The 26,011-nt window shown below is 34.7% G+C and overlaps 1 protein-coding gene and 1 long non-coding RNA gene across 5 annotated transcripts in view; both read left to right on the top strand.

The window, feature by feature from the left end:
• The first annotated feature begins 7,907 nt into the window (after nt 1-7,907).
• The window catches only part of LOC128245534 (neuroglobin-like), a 39,401-nt gene continuing 21,297 nt past the window's right edge, over nt 7,908-26,011 (top strand). The window contains exon 1 of one of the 3 annotated variants that reach the window (XM_052963734.1): nt 7,908-8,223. Coding sequence is in view for 1 of the 3 variants with exons in the window: in XM_052963732.1 (XP_052819692.1) it covers nt 10,505-10,545 (41 nt within the window). In the remaining 2 variants the exon portion in view is untranslated. Of the gene's footprint in view, nt 8,244-8,550; nt 10,546-26,011 lie in introns of those variants that run through there. The other 2 variants (XM_052963733.1, XM_052963732.1) reach the window with 2 other exon arrangements.
• LOC128245535 (uncharacterized) lies at nt 10,962-21,869 on the top strand. 2 transcript variants are annotated; one of them, XR_008263173.1, is made up of 7 exons: nt 10,962-11,492; nt 13,334-13,420; nt 14,156-14,299; nt 16,456-16,566; nt 17,585-17,662; nt 18,658-18,760; nt 19,649-21,869. It is a non-coding gene; the product is annotated as an uncharacterized LOC128245535 (long non-coding RNA). The 2 variants fall into 2 exon arrangements; XR_008263174.1 differs by lacking the exon at nt 10,962-11,492 and adding an exon at nt 11,674-11,732.

Raw genomic sequence — 26,011 nt, 5'->3', positions numbered from 1 at the left:
TTCTTTCAGAAAACTGAGAAAACTAAATTCTTACATGGTAAGAAGTAAACGGTGACAAGTTTTTAATTAAAGTCACTTTTAAACCATAAACATGGGAACCAATCCTTCAGTATAACTACAAAGAAAATTTGGTGACTTACTGTTCTTACATAGAAATTTAGAGGCTCATCAAAATAAGCTTCTAGTAATGGATTTAATAACGAATATTAACAATTATTATTTGAACAGTTTATAATGCGCATGGTTTAATTATCAATTATATGGTCATAAGAAAATGACGACGCCCTGCACCTTAGGACGCGCAGCAAAATTCGTGATCGATTTTATCTGTTTAATACAAAAGTTAGATTTATAATTGACACTGTAAACAATTCGGAGCAAGTGACAAAACAGAACTACTTTGTTGCTATGATTATTAAGTTCAATTACCCAGATTGAAAATGCTGCAAAGCAGACTGTCAGTCCTCTGAAGTTAGTTTTGGAAGTAAGGCACACCATCTGTAAAACAAAGCTAATATGTATTGAGTTGTACACAAATCGTACGCCTTTTTTTGTTTTCCATTAAAAGCAAATGCGTTCCACATAGTAATGAATTGAATAAATACGTTTAAATGCATTAAATGAAAATTTCTTTTGTGCATCTACTAAGTATTAAAGTTTTGGCACTATTTTTCCCGCCTATGCATCTGAAAACTGTACTGTCATCACAATTTTACTATTTGATATTGAAACTTCAGAAAAAAATAATACATTTACAGTTTGAAAAAAATATTCTGCTTATAGTGGAGTGCAAACCCACGTAGGTACATTCAAGGAAGCATTCGGAGCTCCTCGGCCATTTTTATCGAAAAAAAACCCGGATGTATGCCGGTACATCGGTAGAAGTAGTTCGTAAAATTTTGAATAATATTGTTAATTATATGTAGTGTTTTAGCTCGTATTTGAAGGTCTGAGTTTAATTCGATTTCCAGTGAAGTTTATTATTGCAAACATAATTAAGATTCCGAAGGGTAATGCCATTAAGTTTTACTGCTAAGTTGAAATTACTACGCGATCTACTTGCAGCGTAGTTTAAGTGTACTGATTTATGAAATTGAATGCCGTCACATCCGAGGTTGTTATTTTATGAAAATGGCCGAGGAGTTCCGAATGTCAAGTTAAACTTAAAAAACTGACAACAGAACCTCACGCTGCGGATTGACTCTTGAATGCCACTGACTTCTAGACAAATTCCCTATATTTTTTATATTCTATAGACAATTGACAAATTTACACGCGGATTAGCACTGATGTCTTGTGCTTTACGACCCCCAACACCATGTATGAGGGTAGCCATTAGATCCAGCATTTTAAGTCGTTTTAAAACCATAAACTATTAAACTGTTCATATAGCTGCCTATACGCGAGTACGCGGCTGTATCCGCATGATTCTGACAAAAACAATTAAAAAAGTTGCAGTATATGCGTACATAACTACATGATACTTAATCCAGTACTAAATAAAGCACCTAAGAGCCCTCAGAATGCACCAAATTGCACAGTGGTTTTCAAACATTTTCGAGGGGGCATGCACCCAAACCCCACTAGCACAAATATGACTCTATATGAATAGAGAGCTAGCTACGCCACTGCGTGCTTCTGCAGATGGTTACGACCTCAACTCCATAAAGCAAAACGTTTCCCTCGAACATTAAAATTTTATTTGAAAGGATCAAATAAAAGCAAACTCATAAGATGATTATCGTTTGTTACAAAAAGAAAACCATATTGTAAATTTTAATGTAAGTATAAGGAGATGAACGTACAAGGGCGTACGTTTGGGTTAGTACCAATATGCTATATGTGGTGGCAGTTGGAGAATGTCATTTTCGAAAGAAAAAAACAACAACACATATTCATGCTCTCTGAACGATAACATTGAGTGAAATTTAGAAAAACTTTAACTATATAAACAATTCATGTATGTAATACCACTTACCTTTTCAATATGTATTGCTGATTTCAAGCTTTAACCTTTAGTTTATTGATTGTACGCCCGGGCAAACTGGTGTATGCCTAGGTACCCTGCTGACCTGGAACTAAAGATGACATTATAAACTTTATTGCAAATTAGCATTGAACATGGCGGTTCTGCAACAATTGATACAGAGTCAGTAGTAAATGGTTTATTGCGTCACAAGTTCTCTAAAACTAGAACGGCAATGAAAATAGAACATTAACTGTACGTTTAGGTATATTTGCCCTTATTAAACTAAGCTAACCTCTATTGCGAAGAAAGCTGATAAATGTAGATCACAGAATTGGTGTCGATTATGAAAGGCCATACCCTAGGCGGGGATCAAATCTCAACACGGCCATTTAAAACAAAAGATCACGTTCACAACCCGTCACCTTATAAAACTAGATCACGTTCACAACCCGTCACCTTATAAAACTAGATCACGTTCACAACCCGTCACCTTATAAAACTAGATCACGTTCACAACCCGGCGACTTATAAAACTAGATCACGTTCACAACCCGTCACCTTATAAAACTAGATCACGTTCACAACCCGGCGACTTATAAAACTAGATCACGTTCACAACCCGTCACCTTATAAAACTAGATCACGTTCACAACCCGGCACCTTATTAAACTAGATCACGTTCACAACCCGTCACCTTATAAAACTAGATCACGTTCACAACCCGGCGACTTATAAAACTAGATCACGTTCACAACCTTCACCTTATTAAACTAGATCACGTTCACAACCCGGCACCTTATAAAACTAGATCACGTTCACAACCCGTCACCTTATAAAACTAGATCACGTTCACCACCCGGCGACTTATTAAACAAGATCACGTTCACAACCCGGCGACTTATAAAACAAGATCACGTTCACAACCCGTCACCTTATAAAACTAGATCACGTTCACAACCCGTCACCTTATAAAACTAGATCACGTACACAACCCAGAGACTTATAAAACTAGATCACGTTCACAACCCGGCGACTTATAAAACTAGATCACGTTCACAACCCGGCACCTTATAAAACTAGATCACGTTCACAACCCGGCACCTTATAAAACAAGATCACGTTCACAACCCGTCACCTTATAAAACTAGATCACGTTCACAACCCGGCGACTTATAAAACTAGATCACGTTCACAACCCGTCACCTTATAAAACTAGATCACGTTCACAACCCGTCACCTTATAAAACTAGATCACGTTCACAACCCGGCGACTTATAAAACACGGCGACTTATAAAACTAGATAATGTTCACAACCCGGCGACTTAAAAAACTGGATCATGTTTACAACGGCGACTTCTAAAACTAGATCACGTTCACAACCCGGCGACTTATAAAACTAGATCATGTTCACAACCCGGCGACTTATAAAACTAGATCACGTACACAACCCGGCGACTTATAAAACTAGATCACGTTCACAACCCGTCACCTTATAAAACTAGATCACGTTCACAACCCGTCACCTTATAAAACTAGATCACGTTCACAACCCGTCACCTTATAAAACTAGATCACGTTCACAACCCGTCACCTTATAAAACTAGATCACGTTCACAACCCGTCACCTTATTAAACTAGATCACGTTCACAACCCGTCACCTTATAAAACTAGATCACGTTCACAACCCGGCGACTTATAAGTTATAAAACTAGATAATGTTCACAACCCGGCGACTTAAAAAACTGGATCATGTTTACAACCCGGCGACTTATAAAACTAGATCATCTTCACAACCCGGCGACTTATAAAACTAGATCATGTTCACAACACGGTGACTTATAAAACAAGATAATGTTCACAACACGGCGACTTATAAAACTAGATAATGTTCACAACTCGGCGACTTTAAAAACTGGATCATGTTTACCACCCGGCGACTTGTAAAACTAAATAATGATCACAACCCGGCGACTTATATAACTAGATAATGTTCACGACCCGGCGACTAAATAAACTAGATCACGTTCACAACACGGCGACATAAAAACAAGATCACGTTCACAACCCGGCGACTTATATACCTAGATCACGTTTACAACCCGGCGACTTATGAAACTAGATCACGTTCACAACCCGGCGACATATGAAACTAGATCACGTTCAGAACCCGTCACCTTATAAAAATAAATAACGTTCACAACACGGCGACTTATAAAACTAGACCCCGTTCACAACCCGGCGACTTATAAAACTAGATAATGTTCAAAACACGGCGACTTATAAAACTAGATAATGTTCACAACACGGCGACTTCTAAAACAAGATCACGTTCACAACCCGGCGACTTATATACCTAGAACACGTTCACAACCCGGCGACCTATATACCAAGATCACGTTTACAACCCGGCGACTTATGAAACTAGTACCCGTTCACAACCCGGCGACTTATATACCTAGATCAAGTTCACAACCCGGCGACTTATATACCAAGATCATGTTTACAACCCGGCGACTTATGAAACTAGTAATCGTTCACAACCCGGCGACTTATAAAAGTAGACCCTAAAAAAAGAATAAGTATTAAAAGATAGTTAAGTGGCGTGAAGGGTGGATTTTATGACTTGGATAAATGATGTATATAGGTAAAATATCCACCTACGCAAATAATATTCATCAATGCTCAAGTTAGTAAAGGTACCTAACAAGAATTTGCATTTACAGTCAAAACTCGTTCTGTAGAAATCTACTACCTCAATGTTCTTGTTATTTCGAACATTTTTCGATTTGTTCTGCTAATTTATAAACTGTTTGTATTTCGATTATATAGAATTTTCGTTGTCTCGAAGCATTTTCTGAGGTACAAAAAAAATCGACATAGCGAGTTTTGACTGTACAATTAATGGGACCGACACACAACATGTTTGACCAACTTTGTATATTTGTTGAGATGTTTTACTTACTTTTAAATATAATCCCCAAGCACCAAACAACAACTGCTAGATCAGAGTGGTGTCCACCGCTCACTCAAGAGGTCGTGGATTCGATCATCACCAGCGGTTCGTTCTCAAGGCCTCTCAAAACAGACACCAGTACTCGTTTCTACCCAGGAAACGGACTCGAGAGTTATTCTATAAACAATCGGTTATAGTCACAGTTGATCTAAAAAATAGTATAAACTATAAGTGCCAGAAACTTATTTGAGGGGAATTATGAACACAAAAGCTGGAAATAATATTAATTCAATATCGTTACTAAATGGAGCTCGATCGGTCAAATTTATAAAGAATCATGAAAAAGAGCTCTAATTTGACACGAAATAATACTATCGATGTATATCCTATAAAGCGGGAATGAGTACCTTCCAAAAAGCACGTACAGTAAAAAAACCAACTATTTTTATTAATACAAATGTGTTATCAATAATTATTAAGACAATATAATTCCACAGAGACATCGAACTTCAATGAAATTCTTTAATGCCAATTGTATGATAGCGGTGAAAAATAAGTGTGTCCAGTCGTTATTATTGTAAGTATTGCCAATATATACATACATCTACCAGAAGACGTTATTCTTACAAAATGGTGAAGTTTTACAATTAGATTTGTTCTATATACCATGCATTTAGTACTTCAACCTATATACACAATAAAAACAATAAAGCACAATGCAATAAATGCCAACGGGTTGAGCAAAGGTTTTGCCAATTTAGGTATTCTTCTATTCGGAAACATTTAAATACGGACAGAAACCCAAACGATTGTAGAAGCTTTATGGCACGAGGCAGATGGCACTGAAATACAGAAAAAAAGCGCAGGGTTAAACAATGAATTGCTCACATTGATATTTCTTTAAATTCTTCTCCGAAGCAAGTACTAGTTGACATATGAATTAAGAAATAACTCAGTAATTCACCGGTATGATAAATGTCGCTCAGATCTAATTGGAAGAACTTCTTCCCTGAAGTAACAAATCACTATGATTTTAAAGGAAAATATGAGTTTAATTTAGAGGAAACAACTTTCGAGAGATGGTGCACTTAACGAGTGTGAGTCAAGTTCATTGCCTTCAGGATTACGATGTCCATCTTGTAGCCATAAGGTCAATCAGTCATATCTTAAATGTTACAATTATTTCCCAATTGACAGGAGCATCCTTAATGAATGTCATTATTGTCAATAACGCTGTTCACTGAGAGAATTGTTTGAACATGGAAATTCGTCGCATTGAAACCCTTGTCTATGGAAAATGTTTCTTACTCTCTCGAGCTGCTTATCATCGAAATGAGAAGGCTTATGCTGTCGGAGGTATTGCCAAGATCATTTCTATTTAAGCCAAAAACTGTAAAGCACAATTCTTCATTCTGGAATTTTGCCGAATTTGATATTTGATATTTCTTGGACTATTTTTAAATGAAGTTTGCTGGCTTCAATTAATTGTTTAATCTGTATTTGTTCTAACTTAATATGCAAACAACTTTATATATAAAAAACTAAGGGCACAAAGAAAACAATGAAATGACTATAAACAAATCAGATGTATATGACAGTAAGTAAATCAGATACATATGACCATTGAAATATCAGATATGTCCAATATGCATGACCATTAACAAATCAGATATATCAGATATATATGACAATTAATAAATCAGATATAAATGGCAATTAATAAATCAGATATATCCGATATATGTGGTCATTAAAAATCTGATATACTTGATATATATGACCATTTAAAAATCAGATATATCAGATATATATGACAATATTATGACCATTAATAAATTAGGTATATCATATATATATATATATATATATATATATATATATATATATATATATATGACCATTAATACATCAGACATATTAGACATATATGACCATTAATACATCAGACATATTAGATATATATGACCATTAATACATCAGACATATTAGATATATATGACCATTAATACATCAGACATATTAGATATATATGACCATTAATACATCAGACATATAAGATATATATGACTATTAATACATCAGACATATTAGATATATATGACCATTAATACATCAGACATATTAGATATATATGACCATTAATACATCAGACATATAAGATATATATGACCATTAATACATCAGACATATTAGATATATATGACCATTAATACATCAGACATATTAGATATATATGACCATTAATACATCAGACATATTAGATATATATGACTATTAATACATCAGACATATAAGATATATATGACCATTAATACATCAGACATATTAGATATATATGACTATTAATACATCAGACATATAAGATATATGGTTGGGATCGAGCCTCCAACCAAATTAGGTATCAAAGAAGTTTGAAAATGAATGTATGCATATTGCATTGAAGGCGATTTGACTACGATTTCGTTTTAAATTATCAATGTCATCATGATTGAAATAAAAGTCATTGTGTAAATTTCAAATGAAAATGATATTAAGTTAAATAGAGTAAAATCCGTCAGAAGCTGTATTCGATTACATGTCATTTAGGTGTAAGGACATGGACACATCCTCTGTACCATAATGATAGTTTTTTGTGCAAGGTTTTATTTTACATGTAAACAAACCTTATAATATCGGAGATCATTTTCCCCCACCAATACCTGAATATCTTGTAATTTTGCACATGAAAGAAATATTAAGTTTTCTACCGTCCCTGATAAAAAGGTCAAAATATTTGGCAATGCAGGATAAAAAACACTCTAAAGTGTGTCAATGAAGTAATATTAAAATACAAAGTACAGTATTTAATATGATATCGTATTTACGTAATAAGTGAAACAAAAATGCCTTCGTAGGACGAAATATAATACTTTCTGTCAAAAAAGTTACATTATCCATGACATTAATATGTAACCATTGTTTGTTTAAGATTTTATGTGTTTAAACAGGTGGGCTGGATTGTTAGACAAGACTCAATTAAATAATCGAACAGGACTTACCAAGACTAGTGAAACTGGCTATGCTATATTGAGGTTTATTTGCAAAAATGAGTTTTTATATGTTGTTAGTTCAGCATGATCATTTCTAAATCAATATAATAATACATAGTGGTGAAGGGTTTAAAGCGCAGTGGTTAGTGTACGCGCTCTTGGTCGTTTCCTGCCTGGGCGCATTTGCGTTGAGTTTGTGGTCACCAAGCCGGACAATCGAGTTTCTTCCGGGGAATCCGGTTTTCCACACAAGACAAGACCACTTCTCAAGTAACATCGTTCCAACGAGAGTAATAAATATTATCATTTTTCTTTGTAGTAACACTTGTTCTCAACGTTTAATATTACCATGAAGCTTAAAAGCTGTTCTTAAAGTGAACAAAAATATGATGTTTACACACACAAGTTTTAGTATTAGCCTTTTGGTTGTCGCTGTACGCCGTACCGAGCACAAAATTATATAAACTACAAGAAAGGTAAGTACATTTCAGTAAGATCAGGTCACGCTCAGGTACAATTGAAATGGGTCTCAGGGCGACGACGATAATATCAATAAGCACCATTCAATGCCAAACTGTGTGTGTGTGTTTTCTGACTATGACTGGTGTTAAAAAAATTCTACCGACTTCGGATTTTTGGCGATATTTAAATTTATTTTTCCCGAAAAGACAAAAAAGGTTTGAATCTATTATCTAATCTATAAAGTTATCAGATTTTAACGAAGTGTGGTTTACCAGGTTAGTCTTTGTGTTTTAATGTAGATACAGTCTGAGAAAATGAACAAGCAAACCTACCGTGAATTTGTGTGAGAATATAAACAAGCAAACCTACTGTGAATTTGTGTGAGAATATTAACAAGCAAACCTTTCCATGATAAGTGTGATAAAATGAACAAGCAAACATTTCCATGATAAGTGTGAGAAAATAAACAAGCAAAACTTTCCATGATAAGTGTGAGAAAATGAACAAGCAAACCTTTCCATGATAAGTGTGAGAAAATGAACACGCAAACCTTTCCATGATAAGTGTGAGAATATGAACAAGCAAACCTACCGTGAATTTGTGTGAGAATATGAACAAGCAAACCTAACGTGGATTTGTGTGAGAATATGAACAAGCAAACCTACCGTGGATTCGTGTGAGAAAATGAGCAAGCAAACCTACCGTGAATTTGTGTGAGAATATGAACAAGCAAACCTTTCCATGATAAGTGTGAGAAAATGAACAAGCAAACCTACCGTGGATTCGTGTGAGAAAATGAACAAGCAAACCTACCGTGGATTAGTGTGAGAATACGAACAAGCAAACATTTCCATGATAAGTGTGAGAAAATGAACAAGCAAACCTACCGTGAATTTGTGTGAGAAAATGAACAAGCAAACCTACCGTGGATTTGTGTGAGAATATAAACAAATAAAACTATCCTAGATAAGTTTCAGATTATGTACTCGCAAAACTACAGTGGATAAGTGTGTGATTATGTACTGGCAAACCTACCGTGGATAAGTGTGAGATTATGTAATGGCAAACCTACCGTGGATATGTGTGAGATTATGTACTGGCAAACCTACTGTGGATAAGTGTGTGATTATGTTCTGGCAAACCTACCGTGGATTAGTGTGTGATTATGTACTGGCAAACCTCTCGTGGATAAATGTGAGATTATGCACTCGCAAACCTCTCGTGGATAAGTGTGTGATTATGTACTGGCAAACCTACCGTGGATAAGTGTGAGATTATGTAATGGCAAACCTACCGTGGATAAGTGTGAGATTATGTACTGGCAAACCTACCGTGGATAAGTGTGTGATTATGTACTGGCAAACCTACAGTGGATTAGTGTGTGATTATGTACTGGCAAACCTACCGTGGATTAGTGTGATATTATGTAATCGCAAACCTACAGTGGATAAATGTGTGATTATGTACTGGCAAACCTACCGTGGATAAGTGTGTGATTATGTACTGGCAAACCTACCCTGGATAAGTGTGTGATTATGTACTGGCAAACCTACCGTGGATAAGTGTGAGGCTGTGCACACGCAAACCCACGTTATGAACTCGCAAATCTATCATCAATAAGCGGAGAGAATGTACTTAAAAAACTATCATGGATAAGTGTTAGATTTTGTACTCGCAAACCTACTGTGGATTAATATGAGGATGTGATCACAAACCTCTCGTGGATAAGTGTGAGATTATGCCCTCGCAAACCTACCGTGGATAAGTGTGAGATAATGTACTCGCAAACATACAGTGGATAAGAGTGAGATTATGCACTCGCAAACCTAACGTGGATAAGTGTGAGATTATGCGCTAGCAAACCTACCGTGGATAAGTGTAAGATAATGTACTCGCAAAACTACCGTGGATAAGTGTGAGATTATGCATTCGCAAACCTATCGTGGATAAGTGTGAGATTATGTACTCGCAAACATACAATGGATAGGTGTGAGATAACGTACTCGCAAACCTACCATGGATAAGTGTGGGAAATGTAATCGCAAACATACAGTGGATAAGTGTGAGATTATGTACTCCCAGATCAACCATGGTTAAGTGTGAGATTGTGTACTCTCAAACCTACCTGAGGTAAGTGTAAGGTTTTGTACTCGCATACCTACCGGAGATATGTTCGAGGTTGTGTTTTCGCAAACCTACCGTAGATAAGTGAGAGGTTGTGTTCTTAAGAACTTCCGTAGATAAATGTGAGGCTGTGTACTTTAAAATCTACCTTAGATAAGGGAGTGGTTTTGTATTCGCATACCTATCGTAGATATGTTTGAGGTTGTGTACTCGCAAACCTTCAGTATATACATGCAAGTGTGATATTGTGTATTTGTATTTGTTTAAATTTGAACTAAAATCGTTCGTCTATGAAAAGGCAATGAATTAATTATGTATAATTGTATAAGATACGCACTTACTAGAAATGCGTGGAATATTTTACTATTAGATATATATATATATATCTACTACAGATATTAAGGTGACCATATATATATTAATCTAGGCATTATGGGGACCGCTGGATTAAGGCGACAAAAATTGGTCTCCTTAATATTTTCAGTCCAGATTTGATGTATCAAATGTCAATAAAAATGTCCATTGACAGTAAGTTGATAAGCTTGAATGTTTATTTACGAGATCATTTCATTGTTTTAAATCTTATTATCTTTTAATATTAAAAAAAATATTCTTAAACTTTTGTGTGTGTATATTTGTGTATCCATAAAAATAGCTATTAAGGCGACCAGGGAAAAAATCATAATTTTGGTCAAAAATAGCTATATACTAAGCATTTTTTATTTGTTTTACTTTATTTAAAGCCTATTGTATATTATCCCGAAGTTTCATTCCATAAAAAACAGAAATAAGGAAATTCGATATTTCGTGTACCATCAGCATCCAAATTTTCAAGTATACAGAAATTTAACTTTCCGGAATATAACGGAAATTTTCGGGTATCTCCGTGGTACCATCTCCGTGCAATTATGCAGTATGGCGTTCATCTCTTACGGAAAGAGAATGGTAACTTGGTAAGTGTTTAAAATACATATTCAACGTTTTTTTCGTTTATTTTTATGACTTTTGTACAGTAGTATAAATCGTCCACCCTTTGGATGAAAAGCAAATGATTTATCCGGATTTTGTTCATCCGAAACTAAATCACTAGTATCAACATCCGGTGTAAGTTTTGCTTGTATTTTGCCTTTTTGGAGAAACTCGATTGATTAACAAACTTGGTTTACCACTACATCGTCGCTTATTATTATTTGGTATGTTCCAATCTAAAAAGGGATTTGCTCCCTTAACATCTCAGATTTAAATAAATAAAAGACGAAATGATACATTCAAATTATGCCTTACATTTTGTTTGTCAATGTCATGTCATTCTCACCAGCTTTAAATAGCAGAACAGAACGAACACTATCACCAATTCGTATTGTGGCTCTTTGCATGTGTCTTAAATTCTCATATTTGATAATAAATGCAACAATAAAATATTTCCCTTATTCTGCCACAGTTATGCACCAGTCAATTGCCCCCAGGCAGGTCTTGTTTATACCAGGGATAGCAGGGGAAATGGGCCATGTTTTTACGTTCCAGGTGGACCGGCAGTGCTGAGTGAATGCAGTGTTATTGTTTTTGCGCTGAAAACAGGGAATGGGCCTAACCTAGGATGTCCCCAGGGGCATTTGACGGGGATCTGGTCATTTCGTAACCTTACCATTTCGTAACTGCTGAATCTTGGTTATTTCGTAACCATTTTGTCAGTCAATTCGTAACCGTCAAGAAATCAATTGCTCATATGGTAACCACCATTTAACAAGGTGATAAATAGTACATTTAGCACCTCGTTAAGTGTATTGTTTGAACCTGGATGTATATGGCACAGCAACCAAGACACCAATTGGAAGACATTACTCAAATTCTCACTAGTAACAAGCCAATAATTTATGTTACTCAATAGTTATTAGATATATATATATATATCATGCTAAATTAGAAATGATTTGTTATACTACCAAAATATGTTAATTATTTTCTTACATTTTGCTTACTTATAAACAATAATTTAAGACTGATCGCAATGTATTTTTGAGTAAAATTACGTGTCAAAATAATTCTGTGTATTAGGAATTCGCGAATCACGTGTGACTTTGTTTTGACAGCCGGTACGTCATTAAATATTACACCTGTGATGTTATGTTAACACGATAATCGATAATGATGATTGCGCTGTGGATTGACTGTCGCGCGATAATCAAACGATAATCAAACTTGTGAAAAGAAAATTGATTAAAACATTTATTTGTTTGTTGCAGAAAATAAAGAACTAGAAACGGTTTTTTAGTGATCATTTTGAAGGGTTGTTTTATCTAAAGACTTCTATGATTGAATCAAATTAGAGCGGTGCTTTAATTAAACTATCAAACATACTAAACAAGCATTAAATTAAGTTTGATTGCAATATAAGTTGTATTTATCAATCAAGTAAAAAATGACATTTATATTTCCATAATAACCTGGTAGTTATTTGTTTATTTGTTTTAATTCATGGATAGGTTTATTGCGAGTGTCATGGAAAGCTGGAACTTTTCAGTACACAACATGCAAACTGAGAATGAACTGTGTGTGCCGGCTTTGTGAACAAAAACGCAAGGCGGCTATGGTAAGTTGCGTCAAGATATCCTTGGGACCCCCCCCCCCCCCTGGACACGCAATACAATTCGTGTTTCGCTGATCTGTTGGCTGGGATCAAATCATCCATTTGGGGATTTAGATATGTTACCCCAGCCAACAGGCTGCATGTTTAATTTTACTCAATACTAAGCTTTGTTTTAGTGCGAACATCAACATGTTTATCTAATTGCAGTTGCTGCTTGGGACAATAAAGTTAAGTCAGCAACCGTCTACCAGACTGCAAGATTCATCTCTTCCAAAGGATGTCGTACCTTTCCAGGTGGGTGTGCATTGATTGATTGATTGATTGTGAGTTTGTGTAAATGAATAACTGTGAAACCATAACCAAATGTGAGGCTGTAAAGGTGTGTATGTGCATGTTTCACATATTCTCCATCCTGGTTGGCATACTGGACCGTCATCAGACACTCTGCCATGAATGTTAGAGAGTTTAAAGCTATTTCTTATTTTTCTGTGTAACTATATTGATGTTAGATTAAATTTACGCCGCCGTGTTACTGAGTAACAATTTGAAATTGGGCCAAAATCATCAAGCTAGAGCTTTGCATAATCTTTTTCAAACTTCTGCGAGATTTCTGCCCTTGACAATATTTGCTCGCAGCCGCACTCAAATTTGCACTTCGTTCAGTATTTGAAAGCTTACGGATACACTTTTTTGTTAATTTGAGATCTTAATGTGGCTACTTCTAAGTGAATAGATGCTCAAAGTAACTAGATGCTCTGGGTGTTCACTGGGTGACAAAGGCTACCCAGTATTGGTTGTTTCTTTTTTTCTGAAAAGATGTTTCTAGTGAATTGCCCAGTTGCAGTGGTTTTGACGCCACAGAACCAGCATAGCTCCATGACAGATATATATATGTTTTCGTCAATGATGTCAGTTCTGCTTTATTGGAGGCCTCACAATTTCTGTGTGGAAATGTCATCTGATACACTCATAACGGCGTATTTCTAGCATAGCTTTCACAAGTGCATGGCCATTCTCTGTCATTTTCAGATACACTGTGTTTTGTGTGGATAAGAAATGCAGAGTGGTACCACCAATCACCTAAGCCACCATTCCCCTAACAGACAATAGGCTCATGGGGACAGTTCCTGCAATTTACAGAAAAGCTCTCAATTGTAGCCCTACGAACATCAGGTAAGCGATAAATCTGGACTTCAAGATATCTCTGTACTCACTGTAAGTTTATACTTCATTTGAACAAAACATAGGGCCGAATTCAGAACAATCACTCTCACTCACACTCAATGAGTTAATTCTCTGTAATCACATAACGGTCGAGATATTTTCGAGTGAAAGGTATATCTGTATTCACAGGTGTGAGTGAGACTCAAGTGTTTTGCGTGAGTGGGACATTTGTGAGTGCTCGGCTAGGCCACTTGAACCGCCCTCGAGGATTGGTTGTGAATAGGAATTGAATGAGCGCGTATGTGAAAAAAGTACATGGCAAGTAGAAAAGATGAAATATATCAAATATTTGGAACAAATAAGGGACATGCTCGTTCCCAGACAATATTTAAGAGACCGGGATAATCCATTGAAGTACATGTTCATTCAATAACGTGGCCATCTATAAACAAAACAAATTCAAAAGGATGCGCCTATCATATATTTGTTTTGTTTCGCAATGATCTTGAACCCCCAGCAATGTTGATGTTTGCAATTCATCAATGGCTGCAAAGACAGGCAGCTAAAGGTACATGAAGTTAGCGGCCTAGTGGCGTGAGATTGGCGGACTAGCGGCCTAAATTTGTTATCTATTTCAAGGTTCAATGGTTTAAATGGGAAATATGATAAATCAATGTTTTTAGTCGTACATTAGCGGCCTTAAATTGTTTTCTACTTCAGAGCATTTTTATATGAGTTTTCTTCTAAATCAATGCTAAAATAATTGTTTTCCTATGCAAAATACATCACGCTTTAGCGGTCTTGCGGCGTGAACTTGGCGGCCTGGTGGCCTGGCGGCCTAAAAATCCCCAAAACTCAATCCAGAAGCCCAGGAAAAGGGGGAAATGCTGATATTCGCTAAAGGATGTTGATTTATGAAAAGGACATTTAATTTATCATTGTTTTAGAAAAGAACGCATATAAAATGCTTTGGAATATCAAACAATTTTAGGCTGCTAGTCACATGAGGCGGCTAGGCCGCCAGGCTGCTAACTTGACGCCGCTAGGCCATTTCATAGCGTATTAAGGGAATTGATATGTATTTTTCAGCCTACATTCAGCTGGATTATTATTACTATTATTATTATTATTATTATTATTATTATTATTATTATTATTATTATTATTTTCATCATCATCATCAGCAGCACCACCACCAACAGCAGCACCACCAACACCAACACCACCATATCATCATCAACATCATTATTATTATTATTATTATTATTATTATTATTATTATTATTATTATTATTATTATCATTATTATTATTATCGTCATTTTCATCCATTTTCCCCTACATTTCTTGAGTTGTTTTTCACTCCGAGGTGTTATTTCCCCATAAGAAGTAGATTCATTCGCTAATTCTATCCATCTGCTATTTTTTCAACTTCCATTTTTTCAACTTCCATATATTATTTTCAAACGCCCAAGACCGCTTTATGTAGAATACAAAAGCAAGATTATATATGAATACATATTTAAATTACGTGATACAATGGAAAACGGCTACATATTTAAAACAGCAACAACAATGACAACAAAAAACATGCATTTAAACGTATTTTGCAACAGTTATTTACAACCCAAAACGTTTATTTTTATTAACCAATTGTTTTTAAATGTAAATTTCAGTTTCAGAATAACACTTATTATCATTTGTTTGTTGCCATAACTAACAATAAGGTACTCAAATCTCAAATAAACATATGTTTACAATGTTTAATGTAAACATCACCATAGTCAAACAGATAATCCGATATGATCATGTAAACATACGTGTATAATTATATACTGTATTGCTCACTTGATGAAGTGGAGTGTTAGCGAGGCGTGTGAATACAAACAGATCACTTGAGTGTCACTCCCCATATTCCACTCAAGTGATCATTTGAGTGTCCCTTACGGGAATGTGGTTGGAGTGGGAGTGGATGTTCTGATTTCGGCCCTTACAATTTCAGCATCAAAATCCAGGTTTAGATCCCAGACCGAACTTTGTCTCCTTAATTAAACTTAATTTCAGATGTTCTATAAGCCACATACATGTTCACTACTTATGACGGATAAGAACTTTCGCAAATTGATTATAAATGCGTTTTCCCAGATTTACACCCTCCTCTTGCAGATACTGCCGATGGTGAAGCTTGGGTGCACCGGGCCGGTTTTCCAGCCGTGTGGAATCAACATCTCCAGCTGAACTGGGGCCGGGAATTATATAAGACTCCTTAGCAGCATGGTGAGCTTTTGCGTATTTATTTCCAGGCTCATATACCCGGCCAGACTTCTGCGTTTAAGCTTTCCTTTCGTCATTTTTTTAAATAACGTATCTCAAGTCTTTCAATGAAATCACAACTGTGACACCTTTGGAGACTAGATTTAAATTAAGGAACCATTATGTGTAGAAAGCCTTTTGGGTGATTTAAAATCAAATTAGTAAACAGGATTCTCATGGTTCATGGTTTATAATTGGCCTTGTGGACCTTTCATTCTTTACTTTGGTAACAGCCGCTTAAGTATGTAAGAAGGGGGGGGGGGTACAGATGTGATAGTAAACAGTGTTTAATATGGTATATTTGTTTTAATTTGATCACCATTTTGAATGTAATGATTGTGTTAAATCAGGGATAAGTAACAAGTTTACCACAAACACTGTAACATGTTTTTTATTTCAAATAAATCTATAAATTATCTCTGGAGAATTTAGTCTGATCTCCATTTCTCAGAAAATGTAGCTGTCTAAGTGCCTATTCCATCAATGAGTATCACTGTCTTTAAATTGCTGTTGCGGTACAGTTTAAATAGCAAAAGTTTTATGGCCCTGCTTGTTTGCAACTCCTCATTCATTTTTGTACAGCGAGAAAAGTAAGGGAATTCTAGAGATTTACTAGAATTATGGATTGTTTTTCTTGAGTTACACAGTACATAAGGAGGAATAAGTGTGTACACAACTCCTCATTTTATTCCTGTTTATTATTTATATATGTAACATAGATGTGTACAAGACTTAGAAACATGACATAAAAGAGCTCACTTTGATAAATTTTCTCAGAAAAAGATATCTTTACTGTTAAAGTAAGAACTTTTACTGCATAGTAAGTAATGTCTTCTGCTCATCTTTATGACATCATTACATGGAATGGAAACTTCCCAAGATACATTTCCACATGGCGCAGCTCATTTATATATATTGCTGATGGATTGTTTAGAAAGGGACAGTTTTAATTGGACAAAATGTTTTAATCGCCATTTTACAGAGTGCCAGCCAGTCATTGCTGTTCTTTGCATTGCTGAGGAGGACAGTCCTGCCAACATAACAGTTTGTTCAATAACAGGTAAAAAACTGGTCTCACTTTACATTTTCAACCACTGCCAGATCATATAATCTTATATAATGATAACTCCTTCTCACAACTGGTGTTAAATATATAATGATTAAACTAACAATAAAATGGAAATTATGCTCTTTAAACTCAGAACCATTATTGACTGTCAGATGCTACTGGTAAATGAACTGGTCTTGATGTCCTTTTCTTGAGATAATAACTATTTGCATATTACCCCGGTACTACTATTGTACATTCAATAGAAAATCGTCTTGTTTGTATCGTTAAATGGCTTTATAATGTTCCCCACTTCCTGATTCTTGAAAATTACGTGAACAAATGACAATCCTACTAAAATTTAAAGTTTGATTAAATTTCGGACAAATGTGTTTGTTTTAATTTGCCTTCTGCTTAAAGTAAGGGTATATATACTGGGCAAGAAGTGCTGAATTTCATCGTGACAGTGATTATCCATAGTTTGAATTTGGTTCGGACATGTTTGACTGGAATTTAAAGACATTTTTTTGTCATCATTTTCGCATACATTGGTTCATTCCAAGATAAAAAATATAACCTTTTTCAAAATGTTCAATCTGTGAGAGTGCAGCTTTAATAGACCTGTAAAGACTTTTCGATGTGAAACTAAACTCTCAATCAAACTTTGGTAAAAGATCAAATGCGGGGGTCCGTGTGCGGCATAGACTGTGTTAATATTTATTTAATATGATGAAGAGCTAGTTAAGTTATTTTTGTTAAAAGTCTTCATTTGAAGCAAAATATGTTGCAATACCCTGTATGAATTTTCTTCACTGGATATTGATTCATAAAAAACATTGCTCCAGGGTGCGGAGCTATTTTTTGCTATATGTCTATATGGAAAAATCTTCTCCTCAGAAGTCAACTTTGTTCCCAAATGTGCAAGGCACAATCGGTGAAAATAATTTCAATAAAAGTCACTGATTATTATTATTGTTATTATTATTAATAAACTTTTACTATTTCAGGAGACAAACAGAAACACAAAGGTGCTATACATTCTGATGGAAAAACAAAAGCATCTCCCATCATTTTGGTGTGGCTCAGATCAAGAGGAGAATTTTAAGAAAGGTAATAACTGAGCAACAAAGAACATGCAAGTTGCACTGGTTAGAGTGTAAGACCCATCTCCCTTCATAAGAATTGATAATCATCACTGTATTAAATCAAGAAATTGAAACGTAAGTGTCTTGTCTTTTGCAGTGTTTTTGAAATATAATATAATTTAAAAAAAACTAAATTATTTAATATGATTGTGAATGTGTGATGTTTTCTTCTGATCATTCACTCTCAAAAACCAGATACTAAAAACATATTTGTAGATTTTTTTGTTTTACTTGTAAATATAGTTTTAAGGTTGTATTTTAGGCAAAGCCTTTTATTCTGCTCAATACAAACTTAAATATTGTAAGAGTTATGGCCCTTTGTAATTTTTAAACAAATACATTTTTTTCATGTTTTTGTAAGCCCATTATTAAGGGACTTTTAATATTTTCACCAGCTGCATTATAAAGTCAGACCAAAAGTGTTCAGTAAGTGTCTAAACAATAACTAAGTTAGAATCCTTTCTCAAATCAAGTGAGCGATATAGGACCATCTCTGTGTTTGTCTGACTAAAAAACAATAATCAATCTTTGAGTTAAATTGACAAATATTGTTGTAGAATGTTTAGTGAAGACATACAATTGGATTACTTTTGTGTCAATAGGATTAAGGTTTCTGCACATAAAAATTATTTAGAATTGCATTTGGGTCAGTCGGTTCACGTTCAATATTACTTGCAGTATAAGTGGAAGCAGTGACTTAAAATGAATTACCAAACAGTTTCTGCTCAATTGCTTTGAGTTAACATACGAGTTATGAAACTTGGAATACTAGTTCTTGGTGGCATAAATGAAAGACCTTGTTTTGTCACATTGACTTGTTAGCAAGCACTAACTTCCTCTAAATTCTCTTCAGGTGATGGTTGGGCACACACAAGAAGACATAGATCACAGGTGTCTAGCCATATGAGTAGATAGGAGTGTCACACTCTGCCAAACTTACTTCATCAGACGAGCAGAAAGCGTCTCAAGATCCCGCACTGCACACTAAGACATAGTCTTTGACTACAACAAGGTGATGAAAGTACAGAGAGGTCCAATTGAAATCAATTCTGTGCTGCGTCATTTCTTCATTCTGGAAGTCGATGGACGTGGTTTATCATGGCATAAAGTGTGCAGTTTTCCGACTATCAGCAGTCTTGTTCACCAGCTGTGCAACTTGAGCTGGTAGCTTTATTGCTTGAAGCCACTGCATAAGAGGGGGAAGGTGCAGGCTCATCAAAAAGTCTCAAAAGTTGAAACTAGGAAAAGAAGTTTATCAAGAGTGTGAATCTATTTTGAAAACAATCGTTACAATGATTTGGTTTCCTTTGAAACTTGATACATACTATGAATTGAGATGCTTAAATAAAAAACCGCTATTCAAATATCAGGAAACTGCCTTTTTCATACTAAAGGGTAAATGATGTCGCCATTTCCTGTATGTATTTAAATAAGATATGTCTCCACAATTAATATTTTTAGGGAATTTTTCTCAACCTAATGACTGAGATTAAATTGTACAGCGTTATATGAGCTTAATATGTGTTTTCTCATTCTTTAAAATTGGTGAAAAATTGTCAGAAGATAATTAGACCAGTATCCATTACTGCAATCATACAATCAAATATACAGGGACAAGCCCACTGGGCATATAATATAATTAAACCCTGTTCAGGGGCACGAGGCAAACAGAGTTACTTTCAAACGTTAAAGCTGCACTCTCACACTTTAGATGTTTTGACAACCTTTTTCATTTTATGTCTTGGATTGGAACCATCCAATTTTTGCGAAAAATTAAATCCCAGATTTTTCTATTTAAGTTAAAACATTGATGTTTTTTTATGCACTTTTCTTAAACCGTTAGTAACATTAATTTTCGAACGGAAATATGAAATCTGCGATATGATCTTTTGTCAGCAATCTTTTATCATTGGTTTGCAGATAATTACACAAAAACTTAATCATTCCAAGACAAAAAAAGTTGTGGAAACGGTATATCTGTGAGAGTGCAGCTCTTAATGTTTAATTGCTTGATTTTACTTCTGTATTAGAAATTACAGGGACTGGGGTATATTTTTAGTGTTTTTATTGCTTGTTTTTTATTCATACAGTCATACTTTATTCTTCAGGGCACAACTTACAAATAGACAAAACTGGAAAATGGTCATATCAAAAGGTCAAAGATAATGCATGTTGAACAATTATATTGTTCATGGCTTGTATTTTTGGTATATTTTGTTGCATATGCTATAGAAAAGTTGAAAGTTAAAAATAAATTCATAGTTGAAATGATGGCTTTGAATGGTATGTCAGATGAGAAACGGCACTATTAAGAAATAGGTATAATGGTACTTTATTTATTTTAATCAATTTTAGATATTATGAAAATTATTATCTTATTTAGTACATGAGACCTTTTAAACAGTTATTGACAATATAACAATGTGTATATGAAGCTTTAGATCAACACTTAAAGCTGCACTCTTACAGATTGTCAGTTTAGACACAAAATTGTCTCAAAATCGGCTGATTTGGTTAGCATTCCTTTAATTCAGTCATATTAGATAATTCACAATAGAACCAATCAAAAATGTTTGGTAAAACTGCCGAAAAGTTCATTTACATTAAATTGTTCGTAATGCTTTTAGTCATTGTTCGTAATGCTTTTAGTCATAAAACATCATTTTTTTAACATAAATATGATGAACTGCAATCTGATCTTTTTTCAGCAGTCTTATATCACTTAAAATTGGGTCTAGACATTTCTGCAAAAAATACTCCATTCATAGACAAACAATAAAAGAGTACCGGTAGTCAAAACGATCAATCGGTGAGATTGCAGCTTTAAATACACCTTTTAAGACCGCTGTAAAATTCCAATGGTTTGCCTAAATCTTTAAAGCTAGCATACTGTTTAATTGACAACCATACTTATTGTTTAAAAGTGTCATGATATCTTTGTACAATGTTTTTATATAATTCATTAAAGAAGTCAAAACAAATTTGTTTATCTTGTAATTTGTTATCTATTATTTAAATGACTCAGACAAAAATGGGAACGTCAGTGCTAGTTCTTTTACTATTAACATCCCATGAAGTTTCTATTGGTGTAGCAGCAAGGTGTTACATTAAGGATGCATCATTTAAACCAAATTCTACATTCATATGCACATCATACAGGCGTGTAGCCGCCTATACGTGAATACGCGGCTGAATCCACATGATTCTGACAAAAAAATCAACCAAAGTTGCAGTATGCGAACTTAACTACATGAATCTAAAATAGGTTATTTTCCAGTACTAAATAATGCACATCGGAACGCCCAGAATGCACTAGATTGCACCATGGTTTTCAAAATTTTCTGAGGGGGCACGCCCCTGAACCCCCCAGCACATTTATGAATTCACATGAATAGAGGGGTAGCTACGCCCCTGACATAATTGAAACCACAGTGTGGCTAAACAACACTTGTATGTTTATCATACGCAGTGATCTCCCATGGAAATGCAATCGTCAAAGAATCTGAAGGGGCTGTTTATATGGACTAGGTTTGAAATGCACCAAGTGTTTAAAAAGTTGATTTCAGTCACGAAGAGAATCAACCATACCCCACACTTGTTGGAGTAAGATGAAATGTCCACTTTCCGCGAGAAAGAAAGTACATTGAAAATGTTCATTTGATTCAATTGACTTTATCTTTTTATAAATATGTTGCAATACATAAAATACGTTATTTGTTATAATTGTTTACCCATGTTGAATTTTATTTGGCAAATTTATAAAAGATTTAAATATTAAGAAACTCAGCCGCTAAAGAGGATATGATTATGACATACTTTTTTTAAATCTTTCGAACATGAGTTTTTGAGTGAATATAAGCGAATGTTTTGAAAATGCATCTTTTACTTGGATTTTATAGATTGTTATTACGAAATAAAGTATGGCGAATCAAACGAAGTGTTAAAGCCAAGCTATTGATGGCTGAAGCCCTTCAATAAATGTTGATATGTGCTAAAATATAGTCTTTGAAGTCCAAAATTTTGAAATGCGTTACTAACCCGATTCAACAAAAGGCTGTTGCACAATCAGTTGATTGACATAATCTCGTGATAAATCAATAACTTCCATTAAGGTTAAAATATTCAACACCTTAGTATGAGTCCCTGTGGGCGAGAGGATAAGCGATCCGTTTTTTATTCTATGTGTTATCTGCACCCCCATGTGCTTGCTCCCAACTTGAACAAGATTAATTTTTAATACTTTACTGTAAAATGCAATTGAAGTATAAAAGAAAATCAACCTGGTTACTATTATTTCTGCAATTTCAGTACCAAGGAGTAAAATAAATATACATGTAAGTGTTTTCAGATGCATTACGAGGAAAAATATGTTTGGTGCCAAAACATGAGAGAGTCTCTTTAAACGGAAAAGTTTTGGCAGTCAGATGGTGATAAATATAATGCATAGCATCATCGCTCTGGAGAACGAGAACGTTGTATACAGAGTATGTTTTTACTGAACATGCGTCTGTTTATTTTGATGCCATAAAAGGTTTAAACTGTTTAAAGGAACTATAACATTATGAAACAACAAATCTGATTACAGATATCAGTGGCAGATCCAGGAATTGACTTAAGAAGGGGTACGTGAAACACATGGGCTTAATCTTTCCACATCCGCCCCTCCCTCAGAACAGAAATTGAATGGCTTAAAATGTTGGACCGGGGTGGGGGTTAGACTCCCCTAATTTATAGTCCGAAATAGTGCATTAATATCTTAATATTGTATTTTTCCCGATATTGACGGAGAACGTATTATAAACGGACGATTCAAAGGGGTGGGGGACGGCGCGCGCGCTGGGACCGATCCCCCCCCCCCCCCCTGAATCTGCAATTGAGTACATGCATTAAAACCGTCTCCGTAGCCTATTGGTTAAGGCGTTCTATACCCTTCATTCAATTGACTTAACACTTCACACAATTGTTCAGGACCATCAGCCAATGAGGTTACATAACTCCATAATACAAGTTATGGCCCCTGATTGACTTCGGTTAAAGTTTTAGGCAAGTAAAATTTAAGGGGAAGTTGGAATTTAATAAATAAAACTTCCATGGGTCACAATGAACCCAATGAACAATGTTCTTTTATCATGAGCTAACTGTTCAAGCGTTAACAGACACATTCCTGTGCAGACGAAACTTTTATTGTTTTTACAAGCACAGAACTTGTATTTAGCATTTACAGTTTCTATATAATTCAACTGAAAGTTCTATTTAACCATAGTATATCAAATATTAAGTCACCATTCACTAGCGGATTGAGAAGGGGGCGCAATTGTATTTAAAATCGTCCAAGTTTACTTTTTGTGTCAATATATGAGAAGAAAATAAATACGCACATAATGCATCATTTCCGACTACGAATTGTTAAAAATTTCTTGATTGAGTAACCCTCAATCCTCCTGCAAACGCCCCTTAGTAACGCCCCCTTCTAACGACAATTCTTGGATCCGCCCCTGGCGTTTATCAAACGGTACACATACCAAGTGACTGAAGCTGAATTTCATTTAATGAATGAGATGGTCTGTAAAAGATTTCCGATGATTATCCTATGAAATTTGCAGTCCTCCCGTTTCGACCGGTCATTGTTTGTGGATTTATTACACACAATTATATAAAAATACTATTACAAAGTTGTCTCTTAAGGTTACGGGAGCCTTCACTGTCAAAAGTAAGATATATATAATTTGTCCCCCTAATGCCATAAAATATGGATGGTCCCCTTAATGCCTCAAAAATAATATAATATATACACTGGTCTCCATAAACCCTTCGACATATATACCTGTCCCCTTAAAACCTGCAACATACTTACAAATTATTAAGGAGACCGCAAATTACGTATATTTTTTGTTGATTAATTTAAGAAGCCTAAATCTTGTACACATAATAAATGATCATTTCAATACTAAATTATCAACAAAAAAGCAAAATAAAGTATAAAACAAAAAATATACAAATTGTCTCCTTAATGCCGTAAAATACATACGGTCTCCTTAATGCCCTAAGTAGATATATATATATATATATATATATATATATATATATATATATATATATATATATATATGTTAAGTATTACATAACTCTAGTAGGAATACGATTTTCGGTATATGAATATGCCATCGCCGCTAGTAATGGATGGAATACTTTGAAGATACTCTTTTATAAAATGTGAATAACCAACATGAAGACTAGGTTGAATATACCCATAAAGGATATAAAACATTTGAATTTTAACGGTTTTCTTTTTAGATTTCGGTCTTTTTTAGGGGTTGAAATCGAAAACGATTCTTTGCTATATTTGTCTTTAAAAATAACATCGAAACACGGCGTTGATTCATTCTTACAGATCGTGATAATCGCATAAAATGATTGGCTTAACAAGTTGTGTTTGCACTCAGACACGGCGTATAGAAGAATAAAGAAAAGGCAGACAAAAAAACGTATAGTCCTTCAAACTCTACACACTTTGTTAAATATATTACCGTAATTTGTAACAAAACAAACTAAACCAAGTAATTCACCGCACAAACTCAAGCACCATTATACTTATAATAGTATTCCTAAACTGAGATTCAATCCATTGTGTTAAATAAGGGTACATCAACATAATTATAAACTTGCTGTATGACAATATGTTCACAAACTATATTTCAACGGCGTTATTCCCGAATGACGATACGTTCGCATGCAATTTTGCGTACTTTTCTGAATAACTACAAATATACGTGATATTTTATGTATTTTAGGCATATTATAAAAAATGTTGCTTTCAGTTTAAGATCGCAATATATTTCACCTAGCGAACACCATATGTGAATATTCCGTTTGTGTTCACGCGTCAAAAAAGGTCACGATTAAACTGTTATGTTCTAATATGGCAAATGTCTTTACCTAGGTAAGGATAAATATTCACATGGATAATACTTCCCTATAATTGCTCGTAAAATTAACTTATCAAATTGACCACTTCCAGGTACATGGAATGATAATTTCAAGACCAGAGTATGAAAAATACTACTATTTTTTTAATAACATTTTCTTCTTTTTAAGTTTATTTATCTATTTGTACTATCTTTGCTGTCAACATGAATTGCTAAAATTTCAAAAACGTTCAATTATAAAAGCTACCACACTCTTATTTTATCTGATACCTTGGTAGTAAACACGAAGC

This window comes from Mya arenaria, chromosome 9 (genome assembly GCF_026914265.1).
Source record: "Mya arenaria isolate MELC-2E11 chromosome 9, ASM2691426v1".
NCBI lineage: Eukaryota > Metazoa > Mollusca > Bivalvia > Myida > Myidae > Mya > Mya arenaria.
The sequence above is the reverse complement of the archived record's forward strand: the minus strand, read 5'-3'. Positions and strand labels throughout refer to the sequence as shown.